At 43.0% G+C, this 26,693-nt stretch overlaps 1 protein-coding gene across 2 annotated transcripts in view; it reads right to left on the reverse strand.

The window, feature by feature from the left end:
• Positions 1-15,582: 15,582 nt before the first annotated feature.
• Positions 15,583-26,693, reverse strand: part of Foxo1 (forkhead box O1) — a 98,687-nt gene continuing 87,576 nt past the window's right edge. Inside the window, exons 2-4 of one of the 2 annotated variants that reach the window (XR_006148241.1) lie at positions 19,997-21,348; positions 19,119-19,497; positions 15,583-15,593 (exon numbers count right to left, since the gene is read on the reverse strand). Coding sequence is in view for 1 of the 2 variants with exons in the window: in XM_042685419.1 (XP_042541353.1) it covers positions 20,011-21,348 (1,338 nt within the window). In the remaining variant the exon portion in view is untranslated. Of the gene's footprint in view, positions 15,594-18,699; positions 19,498-19,996; positions 21,349-26,693 lie in introns of those variants that run through there. The other variant, XM_042685419.1, reaches the window with a different exon arrangement.

Genomic DNA, 26,693 nt, shown 5'->3' on the forward strand with positions numbered 1-26,693 from the left:
GCTCCAGTCACCTCCCTGACTCAGGGTAAGTCTATAGAAGACTGTTCATAGGAGAGCATAGTTTGTTTTATTTGCTTGTCAAATCAAGTTGAAGGACTCTTCCTGATCATAGTCTGGACTCTGTTACTTTGCTGCTGGACACAGGCATAGTGCTGACACAGCAGCTAAAGGGGAAAGCTTCTTTCACTATCACAGATGCTTCATTTTTTTTTCCTTGTTGTTGTTATTGCTCTAGTGTGTGTGGCCTCATTCTGCAGGACAGCAATTCAGATCCATTCCGACAGGCAGACATAAGATAGGTTGGCTGCTATACTTTTGCTAACATGACTTCGAATGCATGGGTGCATTGTGGTTGCCCTGGAGTGACTTCACAGTTTCCTAGTTATCAAAAGTAATATACATGGAAAAGGACAGAGCAGTATTGCTGGTGTCATGCTCTATATCTGAGAGGGACAGCGCTGAGGCACCCTAAAAGTAATTCTTTCATCCAGGAATAGATGAGAGTCCTGCTGGTTCTTATTCTCTGCCTTTCCTAAGCTCACTTCTACCATTTCCATGTCTGGGGTTAAACTATGATGTATAATTAGTGTGCCCAGTGGTTTGTCATCTACACGAGGATTATTGTTAAAAAGGGAAAAGAGAGTAGCAGTCATAACTGCAACAGATCCACAAGCTTGCATTGGGGATGTCCTAAAGAAACTGGACTGAAAGCAACTGAGGTTGGTGAACCTTTACAAAATTGGATAAAAAAGCTAATAGCAATCCTTGATGAGATCTGGAAGGAAAATAGATGGTCTTATGGTTGAGTTGATATGCGAAAGCATAGACGCTTCTGGACATCTGGAAGATATTTTTGGGTGAGCACAAGAGCTAGAAAGCAAACCTTTCTGTCTGGAACCCGGCTACACAGTATGTGTCCTGTGAGGCTGCTGGTTAGCCTTACATTCATTAGTTCTTTAAATGCTACACCATTTCTCTTCTCAAGTCAAAGCCCATTTTTAGTATTCTGCTTAATAATTTCCTTTAAACAGCTAACCGCTTAGATCATTTCCGTTGAAAAGACACTGGATTTTGAAGGAGGTAATATGGGGATTCTCGCCCAGAAGGGTGTATTCCTGGGGTGTTGCTCTTCTATATTTATGTGGAAGCAGTTACACCCCACCACCTAGCAGAGCTACCTCCAGTTGGTCTAGAGAGGGAAGTATCTGTTTGGCACCAAGTCATGACCCAGTATTATTTTTTCCCATTCTGCTGAGGAGGAAATGGAGCCTTTGTGAGGGGTAAATGATCTGTCTACGGTTCTGGCTTGACTCAGTAAGCAGCCAGAGGTAGGATTACTCATGCTGCAACTATGGCCCTCCTCTTTCAACTTTAATGGGAATATTCAGCATCCTATTATTTGAGTGTTTATTCTGGGTTTAGATTATCCCTCACAGGGAAAGGTATTTAATGGTAGAAATCTTTCCAAATCTAAAAAAGTTAAAAAAGGAGAGAATTCTCCTTTGTATCTATACTGGATACAATGACCTAGAAAAACCCACATAGAAAACTGGAGATCAGGGCTGGGAAGGTGGCTCAGTGGTAGAGAGCTTGCCTTGCATGCCTGAGGCCCTGGGTTCAATTTCCCAGCACCACATAAGCAAAAAGAAAAAAAGCCGGAAGTGGCGCTGTGGCTCAAGTGGTAGAACGCTAGCCTTGAGCTGAAGAGCTGGGGGACAGCACCCAGGCCCAGAGTTCAGGCCCCACGACCAGACCCCCCCGCCCCAAAAAAAAAAAAGTAAAAAAAAAGAAAACTGGAGATCATTCATAAACTGATTTCCTTAAGCTGAAAACAGAAGGCCTGGGAGCAAAGATGTCTGCCTCCAAGGATCCATGAGTGAAGTATGCTGTGTGCATAGGTTAGTACACAGTGTGTGCTGAGCAGACACACTGCAAGCTGACGGTGTGGGGAAAACTCATACAGGAGTGAAACAGAGCAAATAAGGAACTCACATTGTCATTCTGCCAGGCACTGGGGTTCATGTCTGTAATCTTAGCTACTCCGAGGGTTAGATCTGAGAATCATAGTTCAAAGTCTGCTCAGGCAGGAAAGTCTATGATATTCTTATCTCCATTTAACTACCAAAAAGCCGTAAGTAGAGAGGCGGCTCAAGTGGTAGAGTGCTACCCTTGAGGGAAAAAAAAAATCTCAGGGACAGTACCCAAGCTGAGTTCAAGCCTGCGGACAAACACACCACATACCACATACACACACACACACACACACACACACACACACACACACACACACACACACATCCAGTTTGTTTCAAGGAAGTTTCTAGAAGATTTTAAGGAATTAAGTTAGAAGAAATGCTTAGAATTAGAATATTTATTCTTATGTTACTTTATAACCTTTATAAAATAATAGCTGTTAATAGTTGCTAACACCATGTAAAGAAAGCATACAACACTAGCATAAAAGTATTTTTAAAAAGCCAGGCTCTGGTGGTTTATGACTATAATCCTAGATACTCAGAAGGCTAGGATCTAAGAATCACAGTCCAAGCCAGTCCAGGCAGGAAAAGTCTATAGGAGTCATATCTCCAATAAACGATATTTTTTTTAAGCCAGAAGTGGCCTTAAGCTAGCCTGGGCAGGAAAGTCTGAGATCCTTAACCACCTGAAAACCAGAAGTGGCAATATGGCTCAAAGTGGTAGAGTGCTAGCCTTGAGCAAAACAAAACAAAATGAAACTCAGGGATAGTGCCCAACCCCTGTGTTCAAGCCCCAGGACTGACAATAATAATAATAATAATGATGATGATGTACATTATATACACCTAAGTCAGTTTTACATACAGTAATATTGTATTACATATGTTACTTATTACTGTGTTGTCTAAGTACAAATCTTTACCTGAATGTATATTACATACTTAGATTATGTTTCTCTGTTTCTATATTTCAACATCTAGCTCTTATAACCCAGATATGTACAAACCTACATTACTCAGTAAAATGTTATTATAAATATAAAATATATAAAAAGAGCCCAATTTTAACAAAGGGAAAAAGGCTTGAAGAGATATTTTACAAAAGAAGCCATACAAGCCAGGTGTCAATGGATCATGCCTGTAATCCTAGCTACTCAGGAAACTGAGATCTAAGAATCACAGTCCAAGCCAGTACAGGCAGGAAAAGCCTATGGGAGTCACATCTCCAATAAATGATATTTTTTTAAAGCCAGAAGTGGCCCAGTGCTAGTGGCTCATGCTTATAATTTTAACTACTCAAGAGGCCAAGATCTGAGGATTACAGCTTGAAGCCAGCCCAGACAGAAAAGTTCATGAGACTTTTATCTCTAACAAACTACCCAGAAAAAGCTAGAAGTGGCACTGTGGCTCAAATGGTAGTGTACAGGCCTTGAGCACGAAGAGGCTCAGGGACAGTGGCCAGGCCCTGAGTTCAAGCCCCAGTAGTACTGGCAAAGAAAAAAAAATTGGTACAAGAATGCTCACTGTAGTTTTATTTGTGATAGTCAAACACTGGAAATGATCTAGATGTTCATAAAGAGAAAAATGGATAAACTAGCTGGTATACCTGCACAATGGAATATTGATTTAAAATATAAAGGACTTAGCTAGTTTCATGAAACAATGAAGATGAATTTCAAAAATAATGCCCTGACTGAAAGAAGTTAAAAACACAACAAGTACATGTGTAAGAGATTCTAGAAAAATAACTAGCAGCAATAGAAATCAGAGCAGTGATTGCTTTTCACCGCTGGAAACTGATTGATAAAGGACATAAAAAAAGGGATGAGAAAAGCATTAGGTAACATGATTCACAGTTGTCCAAGCAACTCACGTGGTGTTTCCTCAAATATATTTCACCTCTGAGGACCTGCGTGGATGCAATTTATATGTCTAAATATGTTTTCAATTTTAAAATACTTATCTACTGTAAGATATTCTTATCTGTTATATAGTATTCTTATTGAATACTGTAGCAAGCCTGTCTGCAGGCATGCATGCATGTATTTACAGGTGAAATTATATATCTAGAACTTACTTTTTTCAGTGTTGCAATAAGTGCATCAACCTTTAAATGCTTTACTTATCTCTAAGTAGTTATGCAAAAGGTTTCAATTCAACATGTCAGTTTATAAGTCTGATGATCAATATCTCCATCATTCTCCCCCATCTATTCCAACCTCACTCTTCCCATCTACTTACCTGGTTCCATTTTCACATTAATACACTGAATATTATAATTTTCTTTAAAACAATCTAGTACTGAAGATGAACATATTTTAAACATGTTCAGCCATAACCTGATCATTATTTGGCCTGGGTGAGGAGTACACATGGAAATTCATTATCTGTTTTTGTTTTTTGCAGCACTGGGGATTGAATTCGGGGCCTCATGCATGTTAGGCAAGTAGTCTATCACTGGACAACATTCTAGCTCCTTACTTTGTTTATTCTTTATTTTTGTTTATGTTTGAAAATTGCCATGCTAAATGTCACAGTAAAATCCATTAATACACACTGAGTCAGGAGCAGGTGGCTCAAGCCTATAATCCTAGCTACTTGGAAGCTGAGAGCTGAGGATCACAATTAGGAGCCAGCTTGAGGCAGGAAAGGCTGTGAGATTCTTAGCTCCAATTACACCAAAGAAAAAGCCAGAAGTGATGCTGTGGCTCAAGTGGTAGAGTACTAGCCTTGAACAAAAAGAGCTTAGGGACAGCACCCACATCCAGAGTTCAAGCCACAGGACCAGGAAAAAAAAAAAGCACAATGAGTAGTTATAAATACATATGAAAAAAGTTTTTTTATAATAAATAAAAGGGAGGAGGAAGATGGGAAAAGGAAGGAGGGAATGGATGGGGAGTGAAGGGAAAGGAAGGGAAGGAAAGAGACGCAGAGGCCAACAAATAGACCAACATTGAAGCCCTCATGTCATTATTGCTCCAACTAGTCAATTACCAATATTCCTAATAATCCTGAGTGATGGGAAAATGTCAAGTTATACTGGATATGGTTCTTCTTGCAAGAGAGATTGATTAATGTCCTACTTTTGGTCATACTTTACAAACAAAATAGGAAAAAGAAATATCCAGGCAGCCACAGAGGCGACAACTTCCAGTGATCCAGAACATTCCCAAGTATGGAACAGCGCTCAGCCTGTCGACAGTCGCCACCGCCCAAATGAAGTGTCAACGTGTTATCTTCATGGAGTGTCTGCCCCTGTTGGGGTGGCTGCTGCCTCCCTGCCTGGAATAGAGTTAGGGCCCAGATTCTGCCTCAGGACTGAGCAAGGTAGCTCAGCAGCTCCCACCAGCCTGGACCATGGGTGGACACACTTGGACACACTATCTCAGCTAGATCCCTTCAAAAATCTCTCAGGAAGAGCTAGCTGCCTTTCTCTCTCTGACAGCTAGTTAGGAGACAGACAGACTGACAGCAAGAAAAAGGGTTTTGTTTCCAATGGAAAACAGACACTTCATGGCCCAGGTTGTTATTGACTCAGATCTGGATGCGTTTAGCTCAGCAGTGGGCCACCCGGGATCAAACGGGTCCATTTCCACGTCTGCTCTTGACTCAGACTGCTTTCATGCCACTCCATGGTGTTATTCAGGGTTGGCCTTTGTGCTGGCAAGAAACCCTGCCAGATGGGAAATACTGCCAGGCCCAGAATGAGAAGCCCTGAGTGGAAGGAGGCAGGCTGTCCACCATCAAAGAAAGGACAGGTAAGAGCCTTAGGAAAGACAGAAATTTGAGAATTGTAGGGCCAGGGATGCGCTAAGTATTTACTCGATCCAAGTGTCCAGTGTTATTTATTTTTAGTTATTTATTTACTTATTTATTTGTAAAGACATTATTTAGATCAGACTGGCCTCAACTTCTTTTTCTGTTTGCTTTTTCGTGCCCGTACTCAAACTCAAGACCTTGGTGCTGTCTCTTAGAATTCTGTCCTTAGAATTTTGCACTCTTATCACTGGATCCACAGCTCCACTTCCTGCTTTTTGTTGGTTAATTGAAGCTAAGAATCTCTCAGATTTTCTTCCAGGAATGGGTTCGAATTATGATCCTTAGATCTCAGCCTCCTGAATAGCTAGGATTACAGGTGTGAGCCACTGGGATCTAGCTATACAATTCGTTTGTTTGTTTGGGGGGTTTTGTGGTTTGTTTGTTCACTTTTCAGTACTGGGATTTGAACTTTGGGCCTCGGTGCTGTCTCTGAACTTCTTTTGCTAAAGGCTAGCACTCTACCACTTGAGCCACAGCTCCACTTCCAGCTTTTTCTGAGGAGTTTATTAGAGATAAGAGACTCATGGACTTTCCTGCCCATGCTGGCTTCAAACTGCGATCCTCAGATCTCAGCCTCTTGAGTAGCTAAGATTATAGGCATGAGCCACTAGTGTCTGGCAAGCTATCCATTTCTTGATTCCCCTGCAACAGGTTTGAAAGTACTTGGATTACAGATGTGTATCACCATACTCAATTCAAATGGTTTGGTTTTTTGGTGTTTTATTTTTCTTTTTTAAGTGGGGGTACTTAGGTTTGAACTCGGGGCCTTACAGTTGATAGGCAGGTGCTCTACCACTTGAGCTATGCCTTCAGCCCATTTGCTTTTATTTTTCAAATAGGGTTTCTCATTTTTGCAAGAGGCTAGCAGCAGACCAAGATTCTCCTGCGTATGCCTCCCAAGTATCTGAGGCCTCAGCTGTTAGTCACCATTAACTGAGGGGTCTCATTAACTTTTTGCCTCGTCTGACCTCAAACCCTGATCCTCCTAATCTCTGCTTCCTGAATATCTGCGGTTACAGATGTGCATCAGCTTGCTGAGGCCTCAATGACCTACTTTTTTTTTTTTTTTTTTTTGTCAGCCGTGGGTCTTGAACTCTGGGCCTGGGTGCTGTCCCTGTGCTCTTCAGCTCAAGGCAAGCGCTCTACCACTTGAGCCATAGAGACACTTCCGGTTTTCTGATGGTTTATTAGAGATAAGAGTCTCATGGACTTTGCTGCTCCAGCTGGCTTTGACCCACAATCCTCAGATCTCAGCCTCCTGAGTAGCTAGGATTACAGGTGTGAGCCACCGGCACCTGGCAAGTGACCTACTTTTAAATACTGTCTCATGATGTCTTTCTGCAAAATTTCACTGAGTGTCAAAGAGAAGCAGGAACTGCAAGCTCAATAGGGAAGGATAAAGTGTCTCTAGTCAAAGAAGGTTGGAGCATCCTGCACAGAGCCTGCTACACAGAAAGCAGAGGTAGATCAAGTCATCGATGCTGGTCATGGGACTTGAACTCCGAGTCTGGGCACTGTTCCTGAGCTTCTTTTGCTGGAAGCTAGTGCTCTACCACTTGAGCCACAGCTCCACTTTCAACTTATTATTTTAGTAATCTGTTGGAGATAAGAGTCTCATGGACCATCCTGCCCTATCTGGCTTCAAACCATGATCCTCAGATCTCAGCCTCTGGAGTAGCTAGACTTTGATTGACCCAGACAGGCATGAACCACTTGAGCCTGGTGTGATTTAAATGAGTATTAAAGCACAGTTCAAACACAGCTTTTCCAAAGACTAAAAGTGAGTCTCCAACATTAGGGTTCATAAGATTCACAGTGTACCCTCCCTGGTCCCAGGCCCCATCCAAGATTCAGATTCAGAAGGTCTAGGGAGGACTCTACAAATCTTCCCAAGCACTGTAACGTTCAGGCCCATGGTTTGAGGCTCTCCCTTTGAGAAGCAGATGTGCACTGAGGAAGGAATTGAGAAAGGAGCTGACATTTCCTTTGAACAGGTTCCTCAGGGTCTGCAATAACTCCCCTCTCTGCCCTGGACCTTGGTTTCTATGGTCCAGGTCAAATGGTTTTGCTCTACTCTGAGTTCAAAGGGAGTCTGAGGAATGGCATGCACAAAAGGGCCCAGTATTCTTTAACGGGAGGAATTACAAATGTAAAATGCTAATTTAAAAAAAAAAATCACAGAACCTTTTGAAGAAAAAATTGTTCCTAAATAATTCACCCACTTTTCTTAATTATAGTTTTTCTTCCACAAGTCTTAGAACTGCCCGGGGGAGGTCGGGGCGGGGCGGGGCAGGGCGGGGGGGGGGGGGGAGATCCATTAGTTCATTTTTGCACAGAAACAACGGATGCTAACATTTAATTTGTGCTGTTCAGTGGCCAGCCTCATTGCTTTCAAGCTCTTCATATTTTGGAGCATGAGGCCTACTTGTCACACCCTCATGGGACAAGTCTCCTCCCTGAACAGGACTCCTGAGCCAGGGGAGGAAACATCATCTGAGAGTTCTTCTAATGGAGAGCAAAGCAGCACCTTTGGGCAAGGGGTGGATTGAGAGGGATGAAGGAGAATGATGCAAGGGGTGACACTGATAGAGAGCCATTATAGTCATAAATTGCTTTGTTGAATGGCAACTCCTTTGCACTACTTCAAGATAACTTAATAAGTCTTAAAAGGGCTGAGAATGTGGCTTAGTGGTAGAGTGCTTGCCTAGCATGCATGAAGCCCTGGGCTCGATTCCTCAGGACCACATAAGCAGAAAAAGCCAGAAGTGGGCTGTGGCTCAAGTGGAAGAGTGCTAGCCTTGAGCAAAAAGAAGCTCAGGGACAGTGCCCAGGCCCTGAGTTCAAGCCCCGAATCTTTTTTAAAAAGTTACACACACACACACACACACACACATGAAATAGTAAAACGAAATTCACCAAAAAAAATGTTTTTTCAAAACAAGGACGGAGTTCAGATAGAGTAAATTTGATCAAAGTACATTACACGTATGTGGTAAACATCACAAGCAAATTGTGAATACACAATTTTTTGCTAATAAAACTTCCAAGACAGATAATGCCAATTTCTTTTTCTTGCTGTCAAATACATGAAGAAATTTCCAGAGACAAGAACCACTATCCACAATACACTGAATTTTCATTCATGCAATTCCTATCAAATCCAGCAGTCAGATCCAGCCAGGGGGAAATGGCTAGATTTCTTTGAGCCAATTTGTAGAGCAAAGTAAGGTCAAAAAGACTTCAAAAGTATTACACAAGAGAATACTCAGGCCTGGAAACATTCTAGAGCCTTTTTATAGTTACCCAGAAATGACAAAGAGAATTATTTACTCCAGGAATGTTTGGAGGTTGGTGTGGCTAGAGGGATCCAAGAAAGCATTTTTCTTGTCTTCCTCCCTCTCCTTCCTCCTGCCAGTAACCAAGTGACAGCAGAATTATTGCTAGCCATCTATTTTTTATATCATGTGATCTTCTTACAAAAGGCAAAGACAATGGCTCAGATTGTTGTTTCCAAAAAAAGGCACTGAATGGTTACATGAGATTCTGTACAGCTGCTGGCTGCTTCCAGCTCAGCTTCATCCAGTTTTGAAAATTATATCCATGCTTTTAATGGAATACCAATTATTTATAGACCCCCCCAAAATGATAGGAGTCAGAAAGAAACTGGAAAGATAACAATGAATTAAAATATAGCCCCCAAGGGCTCTAAGAACTTTCAAGATTTCAAATGTGTTCGTAAGAACAAATGAAAAAAATTTCTTATCTATCCAGGATATGTTTGATCATAGTTTATTTTTCTTTTCTTTAAAACTATATTTACTTATTTTGGCTGTATTGGGGCTTGAACTCAGGGCCTGACATTGCCTAGGCAGATGCTCTACCACTTGAGTCATACCTCTTAGCCCTTGTTGACTTCACGTTCTTTTTCAGATAGGGTTTTGTGCTTTTTGCTTGGGCAAGACTAGAACCATAGTTCTTCTGTGTCTCAGTGTCTCCAGAGTAGTTGGGATCACAGATGTGCACTACTCTGGCTACCTTACTTAATTAACATTAAGATGGAAGCCTCATTAACTTTAACTTTTCCGAGTGGCCTTGAACTGTGATTCTCCCAATCTCTGACTCCTGGGTTAGTTAGTATTACAGGTGTGAGCTACCGAGCCTTACTTACAATTTTACAATTATTTCTAAGCACAAGTTGTTTCCTTGTTTTGTGGATGTCTACATGGATGTAGTGAATTAAAGTAAGAAAGTCTTACAAAAGAGAACCAATTACCTTCCTTCTAAAGCAATATTTCCTTTTTAAAAATACTTTTTTTTTTTTTTTTGTCGGTCGTGGGGCTTGAACTCTTGGCCTGGGCGTTGTCCCTCAGCTCTTCAACTCAAGACGAGCGCTCTACCACTTGAGCTCCAGCGCCACTTCCTTAAAAATACTTTTTAAGAGAGTCAAATTTCCAAGTATTTCAGAGTAAAAATTTTTAAACAAAAATAAAACTGTGAAAATACTTATCTTTTATCCAATCCCATTTCGTTGGTGAAAAGTGCATGTTCCACAGCGATGAAACACTGAGGCAAGCCAGCTCTGGTGCTCACACCTGCTCACACCTGCAACCCCAGCTACTCAGGAGGCTGAGATCTGAGGACCAAGATTCAAAGCCAGCCTGGGCAAAACAGCTCATGAGACTCTTAACTCCAAGTAACCGGCAAAAAGCCAGAAGCGGAGCTGTGGCTCACGTAGTAGAGTATCAGCCTTGCGTGAAAAAAGCTAAGGGTCAGTACTCAGGTCCTGAGTTCAAGTCCCAGTACAGACACACATACACAAAAAAGTGATTTGCAGCTTCAGATTTGTCAAAATACTCTGGACTTCTTGATCTGCATTTAATTTGTTGGAATGTTGGCTGACGCAGACTGGCTCACCGAAGAGGAATGCCTTTGGCTGTGTCCAGGGTCAAGCGCTCTGGCAGTTGTATGAGGCTCAGTGGGAGCCTGATGCAGGCAGGCAGGCAGGCAGGCAGGCAGGCAGGCAGGCAGGCAGGCAGGCAGGCCTGGCTCTGAACGTCCCTGTGGGATCCTATCAGGCAGCCTTGCGAAGATCAACTACAGCCACATCTGTACTGGAAAGAGGCCTGAATGTACCTGGATCATCTGTATAACTACTCAGATGTAAGGATGTGTGGCAGATTTAAAGAACAGGGGGAGGCTTTGTGGAAGGCATTGGCTGAGAATTGAGGAAGGTGTCAGGTATTTCAGAGAAACAAACCTCCCAGCACCTAGAAAGGCAGGAAGTGTACAAGGAGGTGGTTGAGTGTGAGCAGTGCATAATGGGGTGGAGGAGGTGGGTTGCAAGGGAAGGGTAGAATACCCTTGTCTGATGTCTTGGGCCATTTGGCCTACTGTAATGGGGTGGTTTTAAATACCAGAAAGTATTTCTCATGGTTCTGAAGGCAGGTAACAGCAGATCTGGATCAGGGCCCATTTCTTAGAGACTTCTCCATATGGTGTCCCTTGCTGAAGGCCTAGCTAGCTCTTTGGAGCCTCTTAGATGGGAATTAATCCCCAACGGGAGACTTAGGGTAAACCCCCATGTGAGTGGGGAGGGTGAAAAGTGAGGGTGAATGGGGGAGATATGAACTAAGTTGTTTGTACCCATGTATGAAAATGGACTAAAGCTCATTCGTTTGTTTTAAAGGTTTAAAAGGAGGAGGGGAATAAGAGTAATCATTAGGAATCAACACGGATGGCACATACCTGTAATCCTACCTACCCAAGAGGCTGGGATCTGAGGATTATAGTTCAAAACCAGCAGGAAAGTCTATAAGACTCTTATCTCCAAATTAACCACCAAGAGGCCAGAAGTAGAGTGATGGCTCAAGTGTCAACGGGCTAGCTAGCCTTGAGCAAAGCAAGTTGAGGGATAGCCCTGCAGGTCTTCAGTTCAAGCCCCAGGATTGGCGCGCGCTCGCACACACACACACACACACACACACACACACACACACACACACAAATAATAATAGGTAGGGGAAATTTGATCAAAGTGTATTATATGCATATGTGGAAATCTCAGTATGGGATTTTGTACAATTAATATGTAAAGAAGTGAAAAAGGACACAAATCCTACTTATGAAAGGCCCACCCTCAACACCTAATCACTTCTCAGAGCCCTCACATTAGGGTTAAGATTTCAATATATGCACTTGGGAGGTGGGAGGAGATTTCGTAACTGTGGCATACGCCATGAAGGGCGTGCTACTGAGATCCCAGGCTGACATTCCTCCCAAAGACTAACCCGCTAGTTCTTGTCCTGTAGTCACTGTGAGGTCAGGGTTCTTGGATACAATTAAGATCAAGGCAATCATCACCATGATTACTTTTGGACAGGGTGAACATACATTAATCACCCAAACAAGAACAGTGAGAAGACAGTTATTCAATACGTCTGCAGAGACCCCAGCCTGATACCTTGATACCCTGTTGTCCCTTTGAGTGGCTGTGACATCTTAACTTGCCCAAGCCATCCAATCCTGAGGACTTACCATCTCACCCCTACCACCTTACAGCTCTGTACCTCCCTATTGCTGTGACCTGACCTGCACCCTCCCTCAACTCCCTCTTCTCATTCTCAAACCCAGGACACCTCTCTGGATGTCCATGCGTTTATTAGTCAGTTGAACAGATTGATTTAACTTAAACTAGTTTGCCTCTTACCCTCTTTTGAATCATACATGAAGCACAGCAGTAACACACCGTTGTCTGTGTGGTGTTCTTGCACAGGGAGACAGCTAGTGTAGGAAGTCAACTGCAGACCAGAGTAAAATCTAATACCATCATTAGGCGACAGGCAAAATCAGTGTTAAGAGGAAGCATTATTTACTGTTTCTAAATACATCTGATTTAGTAAATGTATCAAATTCAACTGTTTATAATGTACATATTTAAAATCAGCTTGCAAAATTCCCACAAGTTTAACCACCTTTGTTTTGTGTTTTGTTTGTTCAGATACTGGGGCTTGAACTCAGGACGTTGGCACTGTTCCTGAGCTTTTCATTCAAGCTGTCATTTTACCACTTGAACCACAGCTCTACTTCCAGCTTTTTGGTGTTTAATTGGAGATAAACGTCTCAGATTTTCCTAAGCTGGCTTAGAACCACAATCCTCAGATCTCAGCCTTCTGAGTAGCGAGGATTACACACTTGAGCTAACAATGCCCATCTTTAATGATTTGTTCTTCAAAAGGAAGCTTTCCACACACCCCAGAGATGACCCCTCCAAACTTATCTTTTCCTCCATTTCTCCTTTCCTGTGTCACAGATGGACCACCAGGAACAGGTCCATGGCTTTGGATAGCTGGAGGCTAAACGGTGGTAAGGTCAAGGTAGAACATGCTAAAATATCTCCAAGATATGTTCTGCATAGGTCTAAGGGGAGGAACTCCTTGGGAAACCTAACAAGCTGACAGTTCCCAATTGGTAGTCTCCAAGAAAATCCTGTGAACTATCCTAGAGCATGACATTAGTGAAAGGCAATGCAGAACTGCACTGAACTGAATCAAGCGGCTCTCCAACCTATCCAGCAGGAGACTCAGACTGCCCAGGAACCCAGTACAGAAACATCCCCAAGGCCTGCTATGACCTAAGCTGACATCAACACATACTAGCTGTCTTTCTATCCAACACAGGAAGCCACTTGCAGACATTACTTCATTCACTCTAATCCTTGCAGCAAACCTATGACACAGGCAGGTAGCAGAAGGTATTTTCAATTTATTCAATCTACAAGAAATCCACTATCCGAGCACAGAGATGCTTCTCACCTATGCCAACACTCAAGTGTCCACTGAATAGGTAACATACACCTCTGGCTTATTCAGAAAACAAGATCTGAAGTACAAATGGCCTTCGCTTTCTCCTAATTCATCATAAACAGGGCTTGGGGCTCCCACTAGGAGTCCTCATCTAAGCACATCTCATGTAAGGTCATCTCACTTAAGCAGCAACTGGATTACAGTTTCAATCCCAAGAATGTATGGAGAAACTTCAGCATGGCACCTATGAAACCCTCTGTGTACCTTTTTAAGTTTTGTGGGCTGCTTCTCCAGACATTGCAAAGTCATGTGTAAAGAGTAACAAGCAATGAATGAAGCTGCCTTTCCTTTTGCAGGATATGTAAATCTCTACTCAGCAGCGGCTCCCTGTGCCAACACTTTGGGGAACACCATAACACAGTTTATGGCCAGAAATTTCCTTGGTCTCAAGCTCGTTGGGAATAGGGTACGAGAGTCTGGTCATAAAGTAGGCTAAGTTGGTGTTGGTCTAGATTTAGAGAACTTAGCCCTCATCATTTTGCTTTTCTTCCTGGTATAGGTAAATGCCTTCTCCGAATACCCCTTCCTCCTGTTCTAGCTGCATGGTCAAAGCCAGGAGCCTGCACACATATACCCTTTCGGGGTGCTTCAAGAACTGGAAGTTCACCAGTCATAGGAGCTCATGCCTATCATCCCAGCACTGAGGAGACTTGAGACTGAATTTCAAGCTCAGTGCCAGACTACATAATGAGATCTTGTCTCATAACAGAACCAAATTAAAAGCTCTTTTAAATTCTCTACGTCCAGCTGTAGTTAGTCCATAGCATCTGCTGTTCAAAGGGCACTCAGGCCTTCAGCTCTTACTCTGGTTGGCTCCTTTTTCCATCTATTAAGTATTGCCAACTATCTCCCAGGACCATTCCAGCAGGCATTTCCAGGTTAATTTGAAGATACCCTGGTGTATATGTATTAGTGTTACCAAAGCAACTTCATTAGTGTGTATGGCTGCCAGTCCAGTGGGTTGAACTCAGGGCCTACGTGCTGTCCCTTAGCTTTTTTTTTTTTTTTTTTTTTTGCTCAAGGCTAGCACTCGACCACTTGAACCACACAGCTCCACTTCTGCTTTTTGGTGATTAATTGAAGAGTGAGACAGACTTTCTTGTGCAGGCTGGCTTTTAACTGCAATTCTCAGATCTCAGCCTCCTCAGTAGCTAGGATTACAGACAACCCTGAGGCAGCTAGAGCTAACTTTGCACAATAACTAAACAATAAACCAGGCAAAGTCCTCCACTGAGGTAGGTACACATCCTGATTCTGCTGTCACCTGTGGCCACAGCAGGGGCCCAGTTACTTGTCTAAAGAAGCCTTTCCCTCCTCTTTTATCTACTAGGGAAAATGTCCTGCTGTTTTCCTGCCACTTATAAAGTCATGACAAATTCAGGGACTGAGTAAGACACCAGATGAATGCTGTTGTGTAAATGCAGGGTCTTAGAAAGTTGCTAGCAGGGTTATGTTCTGACTGTATGTACAATCAAGGCATTCCCCTCCCCCCTACGTTTAGATGAAGTCAGCAGTGCTTCAAGTGATCTGTGAGTGAAGCTCCAAGCCTTGGAATAAACACTTTTGTGCATTCTATACATTAGACTTCAGACTACTCTTTTAAAGAAAGAGCTCCACACTGGGCACCTGTGGTTCATGCCTGCACTCCAGCTACTCAGGAAGACGTCAAAATGCTGGGCTAGAGGCATGGCTTCGAGTCATTAAGAGTAAAAGCCCACCAAGTGGAAGGCCCTGAATTTAAACTTTGGGATGAGCACAAAAAACCAGAGGGGGGAGGGAGAACCCTGCAACTCCTTTGTTTTAACAAGTATAAATTCGAACACCTTATCTTCTTACTTGTCTGGTAGAGTGGGAAGGAGAGACTGGACTTCAACTTATTTACAAGTACATTTGAGCTCAATCATCAGGCCTTTCTGAAGTGTATGCACACAGACACCTCTGCAGTCACAGAAGGCAGATTGATCCTCCATGGGGGAGGCATTCAGGTAAGACAGGCACATAGCCCTGGAAAACCCAGTGTCTGCTCTGGAGCCTCCTGGACAGGGTTAAGCCTCCTAGCCCACACTCAACTTCAAGGTGCTTCCCCTTTGAGTAGGATGGTTTCATTTGCCTCCTAAGTAGCTAGCAGACTCAGTAGTCAGCACTGTAATGTTTCCAGACATTCCAAAGCTGGAGTGCTCCCAGCTGGAGTGTGTATCAGAGACTTCATTTCATGGTTTGGTCCTACAGGATTGTTGCCCCTCTCCTCCCAAGGAAATGCCAGATTTCCATAAACCATGACACTGAGGTGGACAAGGTTTAACTCAAATACTTGGTGGCTAAACAAGGAAAATATTCCCTAATCAAGAGCTCATTTAGAACAAGGAAAGAAAGACAACCACAGCATTTAAAGATAATTTATATACATTTATGGCTTTATACAATTATAGCAAAGATTGTTCTTGTGTCTGTTAAGCACATCAGCATCATCAGGCACTTCTCAGAGAGTATTGGGCAGGGACGTGGAATCCTCACTGTTACTAAACTTGGTGGTGAAACTCGGGAAGGTGTGACTCTATCCTGATCTAAGACTTACAAGGCCATCACTGACCATGGTGCCAGGCTGTGGGCCTACCCCCGACCCCCCAGGAGGGATCAAGCCTACTTTGTTTGCAAAAACCACACTTTCAACCGAAAGATTACTCCCCAACTAAAACCACAAGAGAACCTTCTCCTTTAAAATCAGTTCTAAATTAGAAATTGTTAAGAGCTGAAACCAAGAAATTCAAGTTGTGTTTTAGGGGGTGGAGTGAAGGGGATGGAGGAGAGCTCTGGTCTCATATATCCAGCAGTTGAACAAGTTCACATTGTACACCTTTTGGAGATTGGTTTCCATTTTCATGTCCTTATGCTCTTCTTGGTGCATTCCATCAATTGATGGCTCACTGGGTTACAACATTTGCTAATTGGCCTAGATTTCTGTCAGTTTGTCAAAGCAAAACTTTCCATGTAATACATCTATTATCTAAATATATTCCATACATCTATATTACGGAAACAATACATCTTTATATTTAAAATATCTGAATAGCTCTATAATACAATATGTTTTTAATAACAGTACAAACCAGAGGAAATAAATCAAACAAGGCTGCATAGGTGATATCATTTGCACATCTCACAAAGCAATCCTGTACAATAATATACTAATTACTCCAGAAAGTCAGTATTCTTTATAGCAAAAGAACTCCCAGAGGCCCCATGATATTTGCTTTCAAGAAATGGGAGACAAGGTAATGTTTGCTGGACTTCACTGAACTCACAATAGCTACCCACAATCTATGCTAGGATTTCAACACAAAGAAAATAGAGGTGGGGAAAGATGAAGAAGCATCTTCCTAAAGTCACACTATGAAGTAATGATACAGCTTGGGCTGTGGTTGCCTCTGTGGTGGTAGTACAGGAGCCCTGAGGCACCTTCTGTACTGGAGAAGCCATGATATTGGAAGGAGGAAAGTGAGAGAACATGGGAAGAGAAGTGAGCAGACAGGTTCTGACAAGTTCTATTCCATGGGCAGGAGGCTCTGCTCTAAAAATGAGCGCTGATGATGGTTAAAACGTGGCTACTCAATAAGTATCTGCAACAGAAAAAGTCACAGTGGGAAGCTAAGGGCAGAGCTGTCTAATGTGGGAATTCTATCGGGAACACTTGTGTTCGTTTTTTTGTTGTTGGTGGTGGTGGTGGTGGTAGTTGTGGGGTCTGAACTCTGGGCCTGGGCGCTGTCCCTCAGCTCTTCAGCTCAAGGCTAGCGCTCTACCACTTGAGCCACAGCGCCACTTCCGGCTTTTTCTGCTTCTGTGGTGCCGGGGAATCAAACCCAGGGCCTCATGCATGCAAGGCAAGCACTCTACCACTGAGCCACCTTCCCAGCCCAACACTTGTGTTCTTAACATGCAAGGAACAAGCCAACAGAGACACAACTGCCACCCAAGAAAGAGCCAATGTGGCATGGGCCATGTGCAAAGAAGTCAGAGCCTACTAAAGAAGGCAGCAGCAACACTGCTACATACCTGTTCTTTTCAAAATCATGATGTTTAAGTGTTCCACTGAACTTGGAAACACTAATGGATGGAGTCCAGAGATAAAACCAATAAACCCATCTGTCAGTTACAGGTAACATTGAAGTATCAAACCCCAAAAGTCATTGTTTCTGGCTGCTAAAAGCCTAAGAAATCCTCAAATCCTTGATTTAAGCTTCCATTTTGAAACCAGTTCTAGTCCTCTTGGTAGCCCATCTGTACTTCAATGAACACAAAGCACTCCACAAATCACTGAAGTACTGCTTTGAAATTTCCTCCTTCAAACTTTTCAGGGCAGAGGGGGGTGGGAATGGAGACTAGGGACTGACATGATTTTTCAGGGCAGAACTACAAAACAATCTCTTATCAGAAATAAAATCAAAGTGCAGAGGTATGACGGAAACTTTTAGTGAAGATCCACTGAAAAGAGGGTAAGCTGACCAAAACTCCCAGGTTAAACAAAGGAGTTTGAGATTCACCAGTCTTCCTCCATTCCTGATCTACAAACATGATGAGGCCTCCCAGAAACAACAAGGTGACACGCGGGTATCAGAAGACCTGACACTATGTATGCAGTGCACACAGATCACAGGGAAAGAGAGCAGGTGAAAATTCTTTAAAATACATACATAAAAACATATTTTGCTCTTCTAAGTACGAAACGCGAAGTATTCATAACTATACATCACTTTCCTGCCCAAACAGGGCCAGAAACGTTAAGTATCCAAGTACTAATTACAACAATTTTAAAGATTAGTCAGAAACACCACCAAGTAGCATCCCAAAGTGTACAAACCAGTTAAGCACATATAAAAGTTAGTACTAATCCAGTTAGAAATACAAAAAAGAAAAATATGAATGCTGTCCCCAGATACTTGTTTCCACAAATTTACAAGCAGACAATGTAACAAAGTAGACCCTAGTTTTAAGAAAAACATTACAATTCAGTTATCTATTCCAAAAATGATCTCAAGTCCCAACAATAACATCAAAAAATCATTTATCTGGAAATTAGAACCATTTTAAGTGTTTGTACAAATTTGCAAATAACAAAACAACCAACCAACAACAACAACAAAAATAGAAAAGACCTGTACAAGGCTGGCATGAATCATCCCCTCCCCCACCCCCCCAAAAAAAGTTTGACAGGTCCATTAATTCAGCAGATTGATTAACAGGCTACGTGGTTCTCATGTGAATCCTGTGGCAATATGAACAGGTCCAGAGCCGTTCAGTGAGGTTCAGAATGGAGATCTCAGTTCTTTGTGATTCATTTCTTCAGCAGAACACAGGTAGTACAAACCAGAGTTTAACTTAGCAAGACATGAGAGATCCATCACAGTATTACAAAAAGTATAAACTTTCCTTGGACCAAATGGATATTAAAAAAAAAAAAAATCACAAATACAATTCCGTATCATCTACCATTTATATACAAAACTTGAAAAACACACCAGGATCTGAAAGTCTTTTCTGCAATTCTACGGTGTAGTGAGTTTGGCACTTCATTGTAATGAAATTTCCAATGGCACAGTCCTTATCTACAGCAGCACATAACCTGCAAACCTTGGGCAAACATCCTGTACAGGAAAAGTATCTTTGCTGCCAAGTCTGACGAAAGGGGAAAAAAAAAAAAGAAAAGAAAAGAAAAGGAAGGATTTTTTTTCCCTTTTTTTCTTTTTTAATCAAGAAAACTAAAAGGAGGGGTGTAAAGGGCATCTTTGGACTGCTTCTCTTCAGTTCTTGCGATCACGACAATTTGAAGCACTTTTAAGTGTACCCTAGAGAAAACATACACACACATATATTGAAAATATAGCAGAATTAATATCAATTCAACTTAATAAGCTAGAGTGCCAAGCATACTTGGGGGGGGGGGGGGGAGGTAGAAGGTGAAGAGCTAGAGCTTTATCAAGTAGCTAGAAAATCATTTAGTTGAGAAAATTCCATTTAAAAGTAAAGTCCTTCACCATTTCATTTGTATGCAACGTATTCATTTCTTGAAGAGCTAGTAAAGAGATGCAGCTATCTAACTGTCCAAAGAAAATCTGTAATTCAGCTAAAGGAAGCTACCTTATAGTTAAGCTCAAAAGGAAAATCGATTAGCTGCAAAAAAAAAAAAAAAAAAAAAAAGGTGGAGAATCAATGATAAAAGAACTCTCTGCAAAGGGCACACAGGTGACCCCAAAAAGGGGTCATCATGACAGCTCATGGCAAAGTCATGTACTCCTCTGAAAATTCTATTTTTCCAAAAGCCTTGCATCACTGGGGTAAGCTTACCTGCTCACTCACTCTTAGCCTGACACCCAACTGTGTGTCGTGGTCTTGACATTGTGTGGGAAGCTTTGGTTAGGCAACACATTGTCAAAGTTAAAATCCAAAGTATCTCCATCCATGAGGTCATTCCGAATGATAGACTCCATGTCGCAGTCCAAGCGCTCAATAAACATGCCATCCAGATCACTTGGGAGCTTCTCCTGGTGGAGGACCCCTGTCCTGCCATAGCCGTTGCAGCTGCTCACCGAGGAGTAGCCGCCCAGGGTGCTCATCTGCATGAGGTGAGGTGGAGGCACTTGTAAAGATGTCTTCAGTGGGGTCAGGCGGCTCAGACCAGAGGTGTGAGGCATGGTGCTCACTGTGTGGGGCAGGGCTCGCCCATTAACTGCGGATGTTTGCTGGCCATGGCCAGGGTGGGTGTGGGAGGTGGGATTCATTATTTTGTTATGAGATGCCTGGTTGCCATAGGCTGGCATGACTGAATTAGGACCCATCATCACATTCTGGCCCAGGACCCGGCTGTTGGGTTGGGCCACTCCAGGATCAACTGGTGACATCATGTCATTATGGGGAGGAGAGTCAGAAGTAAGTAACTCCTTTAAGAGTCCCGGTGCACAGTTAAACTGATTCAATCCTCCATAAGTCGATTTGCTGTCCTGAAGCGTTTGCATAGGCATCTGGGGCAAAGGGCTCATGCTGGATTGGCCGTACGTGTACTTTTGGTAATTTGGACTGGGTGAATTCAGACTGGTGTTGGGTGGCGCGAAGGAGTAGCATGGTGTCTGCTGCATCATGCCACCGGGTGAAGACTGGGTGGACACAGTTAATGACGTTGGCGATGAGAGAAGATTGAGATTATCCAGAAGGTTTTCCATGTTTTCAGGATTGCTGATCTCAGACAGGCTGGGGAGGGTGGAAGCCATCTTTGCGGCGGACGGTGGGTACACCAGAGAATGCACGTCCCCTTCTCCAAGATCATCCTGCTCGGTCATGATGGGCGAGAGTCTCCCGCTGATAGTGCTCGCGTTGGAGCTAGTGCGAGGACGAAATGTGCTCCAGTTGTCAAAGTCATCATTGCTGTGCGAGCCAGGGCTTGCAGGCCATTTGGAAAACTGAGACCCAGGGCTATCCCCAGCACCCTCCTGGCCAGACTGAAGAGAAGCTTTTTTCTTGGCAGCTCGGCCTCGGCTCTTTGCAAATTTACTGTTGTTGTCCATGGACGCAGCTCTTCTCCTGGGGGATTTTCCACTCTTGCCTCCCTCTGGATTGAGCATCCACCAAGAACTTTTTCCAGTTCCTTCATTCTGCACACGAATGAACTTGCTGTGCAGAGACAGGTTATGGCGAATTGAATTCTGTAAAAAGAAAAAAAAAAAAGTAACATTTAGAAATATATTGCTGTTCCACCTGGAAAACTGCTCCTCAACATGTGTTACGTCAAAAATGGGTCAAATTTGAGTGAACAGTTATGATTGTTCTAAACCTATTACAAAAGATCTGGAGTCAGTGTAGGAGAAATCGTTATCTTAAAAATAGGATCCCTATCTTTCATTTGGCAAGCCCAATTATAAGCCATTTCTTTTCTACAGCTATATTTTATGGGGAAATTACAAGAACTGGTTTTAAGAGCACTAAAATTTTGTTCAGCTACAACGCTATAACAAATACTAATCAGTATTAAAGCACCATCAAAACCCCATTCGGATGCCCTTACTCCTAAAACAGACAATTCTTTTCAGATGAAGCATGCGTTAATTACACCAAGGGAGAAATTCTGTATTATTAGGCTCATATGATTTGGGGGGTAGGGTGGGGAAGAGTGAAGAGTGATAAGGATATATTATATATTCCTAGTCAAGAATCAAAAGCTTGAAAACTAGCAAGACCCAAATTCATTTAAGAAAAAAGAAAAAGAAAATGTTAAAGTCAAGAAGTAACTCTCTAACCCAGTATTATAGAATACCATCGAACTGCATGAGCTTCCTTATGGGTTACACCTGGTCCAAAAAGAAAATGGGTAGAGAACCCAGTCTAAGATGTACTTCTCGCTTCTGTTTGGTGGGTGGGTTGTGGGTAGGAGCCTGGAAGTATTATAACTATATACTCACAACTGCAAATATGGGGGGGGGGGGAGCCCATAGTCCCTTAGTGTTCTGCTGCAGACAAGGCTATCCCACTGGGACTCTCCTACTCAAGACACAGGCAAGACTTCTGATAAGTATCCTGGGGTATCATCTAGGAAAGAAGTGAGAAACATGCCTAGCTCCTTAGACACAGGGTCTATTTATTCAACTCCCTCTGTCCTCCGGGACCTGATCCCAAGTCTGGGGGCTGTCCCACAGGCTTAGCTTCTTCCGGGTGCAAGGATCAGCTCCTTCGGCATCCTGTGGCCCCTCTTGGACCACAAAGAGACTCTGGCTAGATTTGTGGTCACCTAGAGAGGCAGCCACAATGCCCACATCCTCATGCTACTGACATGGGAACAATGGTGCCCAAAGGCCAACCACTCCACTAGAGCAGAGCCTTGGAACAGTAGACGGGGCAGGGTGGGGTCCCACAGAACCCCAAGATCAGAGAAGGGATGGGATGAAAATCTTGCTTTCTGAAAGGAGATGGTAACGTTGGAAGGACGCTCAACTAGTTAGAGCTGGAAAAAAAAAAAAAAAATCTACATTTCATAATGTCCTCTGCCCAGGATTGCAACCCAGCCAAGTGACATGTCCAGGTCATACATGGCCCAATAGGAGCTTCTGGCTGATACCAGACAGTTGTGTGGGCAAGTGACAATGGTGGTCTTTTATTTCTAAGACTTCCCTAATCTTTCCCATGATTCTTCCTAACTCCAGGTAAGCTATGAAGGAAGGGGCGGGGGAAGGGGAGATTGAGCTCCATACAAGATTCCCCAAAGAGGCCCAGGACTACATTTCTCTCAAATCCTCTATCATCCTTGTTGAGGGTGCCAAAATCACATAGGGTGGTCATACATATACATATACATGTACATGTATACATACACACACAGTGCCACAGCCTCATCTACTGTGTCCACAGACATTCAAACTCTCAATTCCTCCTTAAAAGCAACAGCCTGCCTGGGGTGGGCTGGAACACTGCCAAACACTATGACCCTGCACCCTGCCACACTGTCTACAGGCTGGAAGGTGGGAATTTTCACAATGTTCCATCATGACAGTTTTGTTCTTCTAACACAATAGACACACAGATAAGCTCCAATGAAACCTCGGGAGGACAGGAAGTTTGACTCCTGTCTCTGTCACATTTAGTTAATGATAAAGGGAGAGAAAGATCTTCCCAGATAGCAGCTTCCTGGTTGTCTTCACTAACAGGGCCGATGGGGGGAGGGGTAAAGATTTAGAATACTCCACATGATTCTGTAAGACCACTAGCAAGTGCAGTGGGGAGCATTTTTAACAAGAATGCAAAAGATACAATAAGGCAATCTTCAAAAAAAAAAAAAAAGTTCAAGGTTACTAACTCAGTTGGGGTATATACTAAACCTTAACCTATTTTTTTTTCTTTCCAAGTCATAGCAAGCTCTTATTTATCAAAACATCGCACTACATATTTTTCTAAGAGGACATTTCAGGTCACCCAGAGTAACAGAGTTATCTACTAACTCTGCCAACAATTAAAAAAAAAAAAATTTTCCCCCTAACAGGAAAAGGTTTGCTGTGCCGGGCTTGTTCCATAAATTCCTGTTTTTCACACAGCCAGCAGGACATTAAAGAAGCTCTGATAGCTCAAGTTTGGAGGGGTGACTTGTGAAAACACATGCTTTTATGGCTGACCTGGAGTCCGCACTTTTCTCCACATGCCTCTGTGTACACCCATGCTGTCACGTGATGGGCTACCAGCCAGCACATTCTTAGGAAACCTGACCCAATAAGCTCCAGAAGCCCCAGACGCGGACCTGCCATATTACGTGCTCCGTCTGCCGTTCTGCTCTTAAGACATTCTATTCTATCCGCTCCATAGACAGGATTCCAAGCTCCTTAAAGGGCAAGAAGACTAAGCTTTATAAATCCTAATCTCATAACCCCCAACAGATGTTCTACAATACAAAACATATTTAATAAGTATCTGCTGGTTGATATCTAAAATATTACAAGGATGCCTTACATATTACACACATTTTGTCCCTCCATTCATAGACAACTCATGTCACCCACGTTTACGGCAATCCATTTTGTGCTAGGAAGCAAGGAAAGGCACAAGATGGAGTTAAACACAGTTCCTGCCTCCCAGAAGTTTTCCATCTGTATGGGAAGAGAACAGTCCATAAATACACACAGCAAACCAGTAGAGGACATCCATAGGACTGTGTAGGAACATTAGGGGAAAACTGACTGGTTTGGAAGTTTTCCTGCATGCTGCATGCTGGTGCTGAGGACTAAATTCAAAACATTAAGTCAGATCAATTGTATAGTCTATGCACTTGCTATCCAGGAGCAGTAGAATTCACAAGATGCTGCTGCTGAGCCCTGTGTGGGAACATCATTTTCTGCCTAGTGTGCTCAGCTCTGGACACAGGTGAAACACAGTGGAGAAGTAGCAGCAAATATCAAGGTCCGGCTGGTTCCAATGGCCAAAGTCTCCATAGTGGCTTTTCTTTTTTCTTTGTCAGTCATGGGGTTTGAACTCAGAGCCTGGGCACTGTCCCTGTTTCACTCAAGGCTAGCACTTTACCACTTTGGAGCCATAGAGCCACTTCTGGTTTTCTGGGGGTTAAGTAGAGGCAAGACTCTTATAGACTTGCCCTGGCATCAAACTGCCATCCTCAAATCTCAGCCTCCTGAGTAGTTAGGATTACAGGTCTGAGCCACCCAAGCCCCCACAGGAGTTTTTCGAACTGAGCTCTATTGAGCTATTCCTCCATACAGCTAGAAAAGATTAGGGTCTGAAAAACTGCTCCCTACTCCCTACCCCAACACAGAAAAGCCATTTTGCACATGTCCTCCTCCTCAGAATGCCCTTACCCTACAATCTAAAGCAATAGACAGCCAATGAAGTACATAAGGAAATCTTTACAACTTTAAAGTTTATCTCATTCTTATAAAATTTATGTCCAAAGACATTATAAGTGTGCGCAATATGAATGGATTGTATAAACTGATTTGATACCCATGGGGGGGGGGGGGACCCAAAACATTTAGAAACCAATTGTCTATTATAGGAGATTTCTAGGAGCCTGAGATCCTAAAAAAATCAGGGGTACAGAACCAGACTCCTGTCTTCAGACCTATGATGGCATCTTGCTGGCACTCTAACCACTTGAGCCATGCCTCCAGTCTGGTCTTTTTGCTGGTTAAATGAAGCAAAAAGTCTCATAGACTTTTCTGCTGGGGCTGGCTTTGAACCTGAGTCCTATGATCTCAGCTCCCTGAGTAACTAGGATTCCAGTGAGAGTTACCAGTACCAGACTCAAAGCAAGGTTTTATGACTCTACTTGCAACACTACTGTGGTTAAGAAACTTATCACTTTGGATTCACCGCATTAAAAAGAATCAAAGTGACACACCTAAGTTCCCTATGTATGTACCTTCAGGGAGCAGAAATAATTCTGTTTACTAGTCCACAAAACTCATTCTCTGCCCATTCAGGCGATAAATTTATATACAATTTCCTTTTATTTTAGTGGGTTCCTCTTTATGGCAAGAAACCATAGCAGCTGAAGTGTGAAGTTCAGGTATACACATCATCCCAGGAAAAGCTCCATATAAAGAGGCTTTGGAGACTCATAAAGAAAAACGGAAAGATCCCCAGAGATTCCAGGGGCCAAGAACTGCGACCTGCCTACAGAAAGGTGGGGGCACAGAAAAGGAAGGGGGAGACTTCTTATTAAGCGATTAGAGGGCTGGGAAGGTGGCTCAGTGGTAGAGCGCTTGCCTTGCATGCATGAGGCCCTGGGTTCGATTCCTCAGCACCACATAAGCAAAAAGAAAAAAGCCGGAAGTGGTGCTGTGGCTCAAGTGGTAGAGCGCTAGCCTTGAGCTGAAGAGCTGAGGGACAGTGCCCAGGCCCAGAGTTCAGGCTCCATGACCGGACGCCCCCCAAAAAAGAGATTAGAACATATGACTAAATGGACTTGTTCTAAAAATCCTTTCAAAATGTTAGACAAACTAGACTTTTTTTTTAAAGCACTTTATCTAATTCCTGCGAACACTCTCATGTGTGTAACTATTCTAAGACTCCCAGGGTAGCCTTGATTCCTTGCCCCTATTTCTCTTTTGCCCCATCTCTTCCTCTAGTGATCATCACTTTCCACAAGTGAAAACAAACTAAAGAGAAAGCAGAAAAGTCTTTACTCCATAGACTTCCCATTAGGATTGCTCATAAAACAACCTTTAAAAAAATCCAGTCTGCATGCAAACAGAAGAAAAACATGTGACTTTTAGTCATTTTTGTTTTCACAAGTGTTATCAATAGCCACAGTGTCAAAACAGCATGTAAGTTTGACTTAAAGAAGTGCTGGAGCAGAAGATCTGCTATGGACAGCTAATCCGCACACTTCAACCTGAGGCTCTCCCAAAGGGCTGCTGGCATTTCCCAGAATCCTCTCCTCTGTCTTGAATACCTTGCAGACTGCCCTGTTAACACTGAGGTCTTAGCATTTCTCCAGAGAACTGGAGACAAAGACTTGAGGCTTCATAAAACTGGAAGGCACTTGGAAGGTCATCTG

Source organism: Dipodomys spectabilis, unplaced genomic scaffold (assembly GCF_019054845.1).
Source record: "Dipodomys spectabilis isolate Male_0828 unplaced genomic scaffold, ASM1905484v1 ptg000095l, whole genome shotgun sequence".
Lineage (NCBI taxonomy): Eukaryota > Metazoa > Chordata > Mammalia > Rodentia > Heteromyidae > Dipodomys > Dipodomys spectabilis.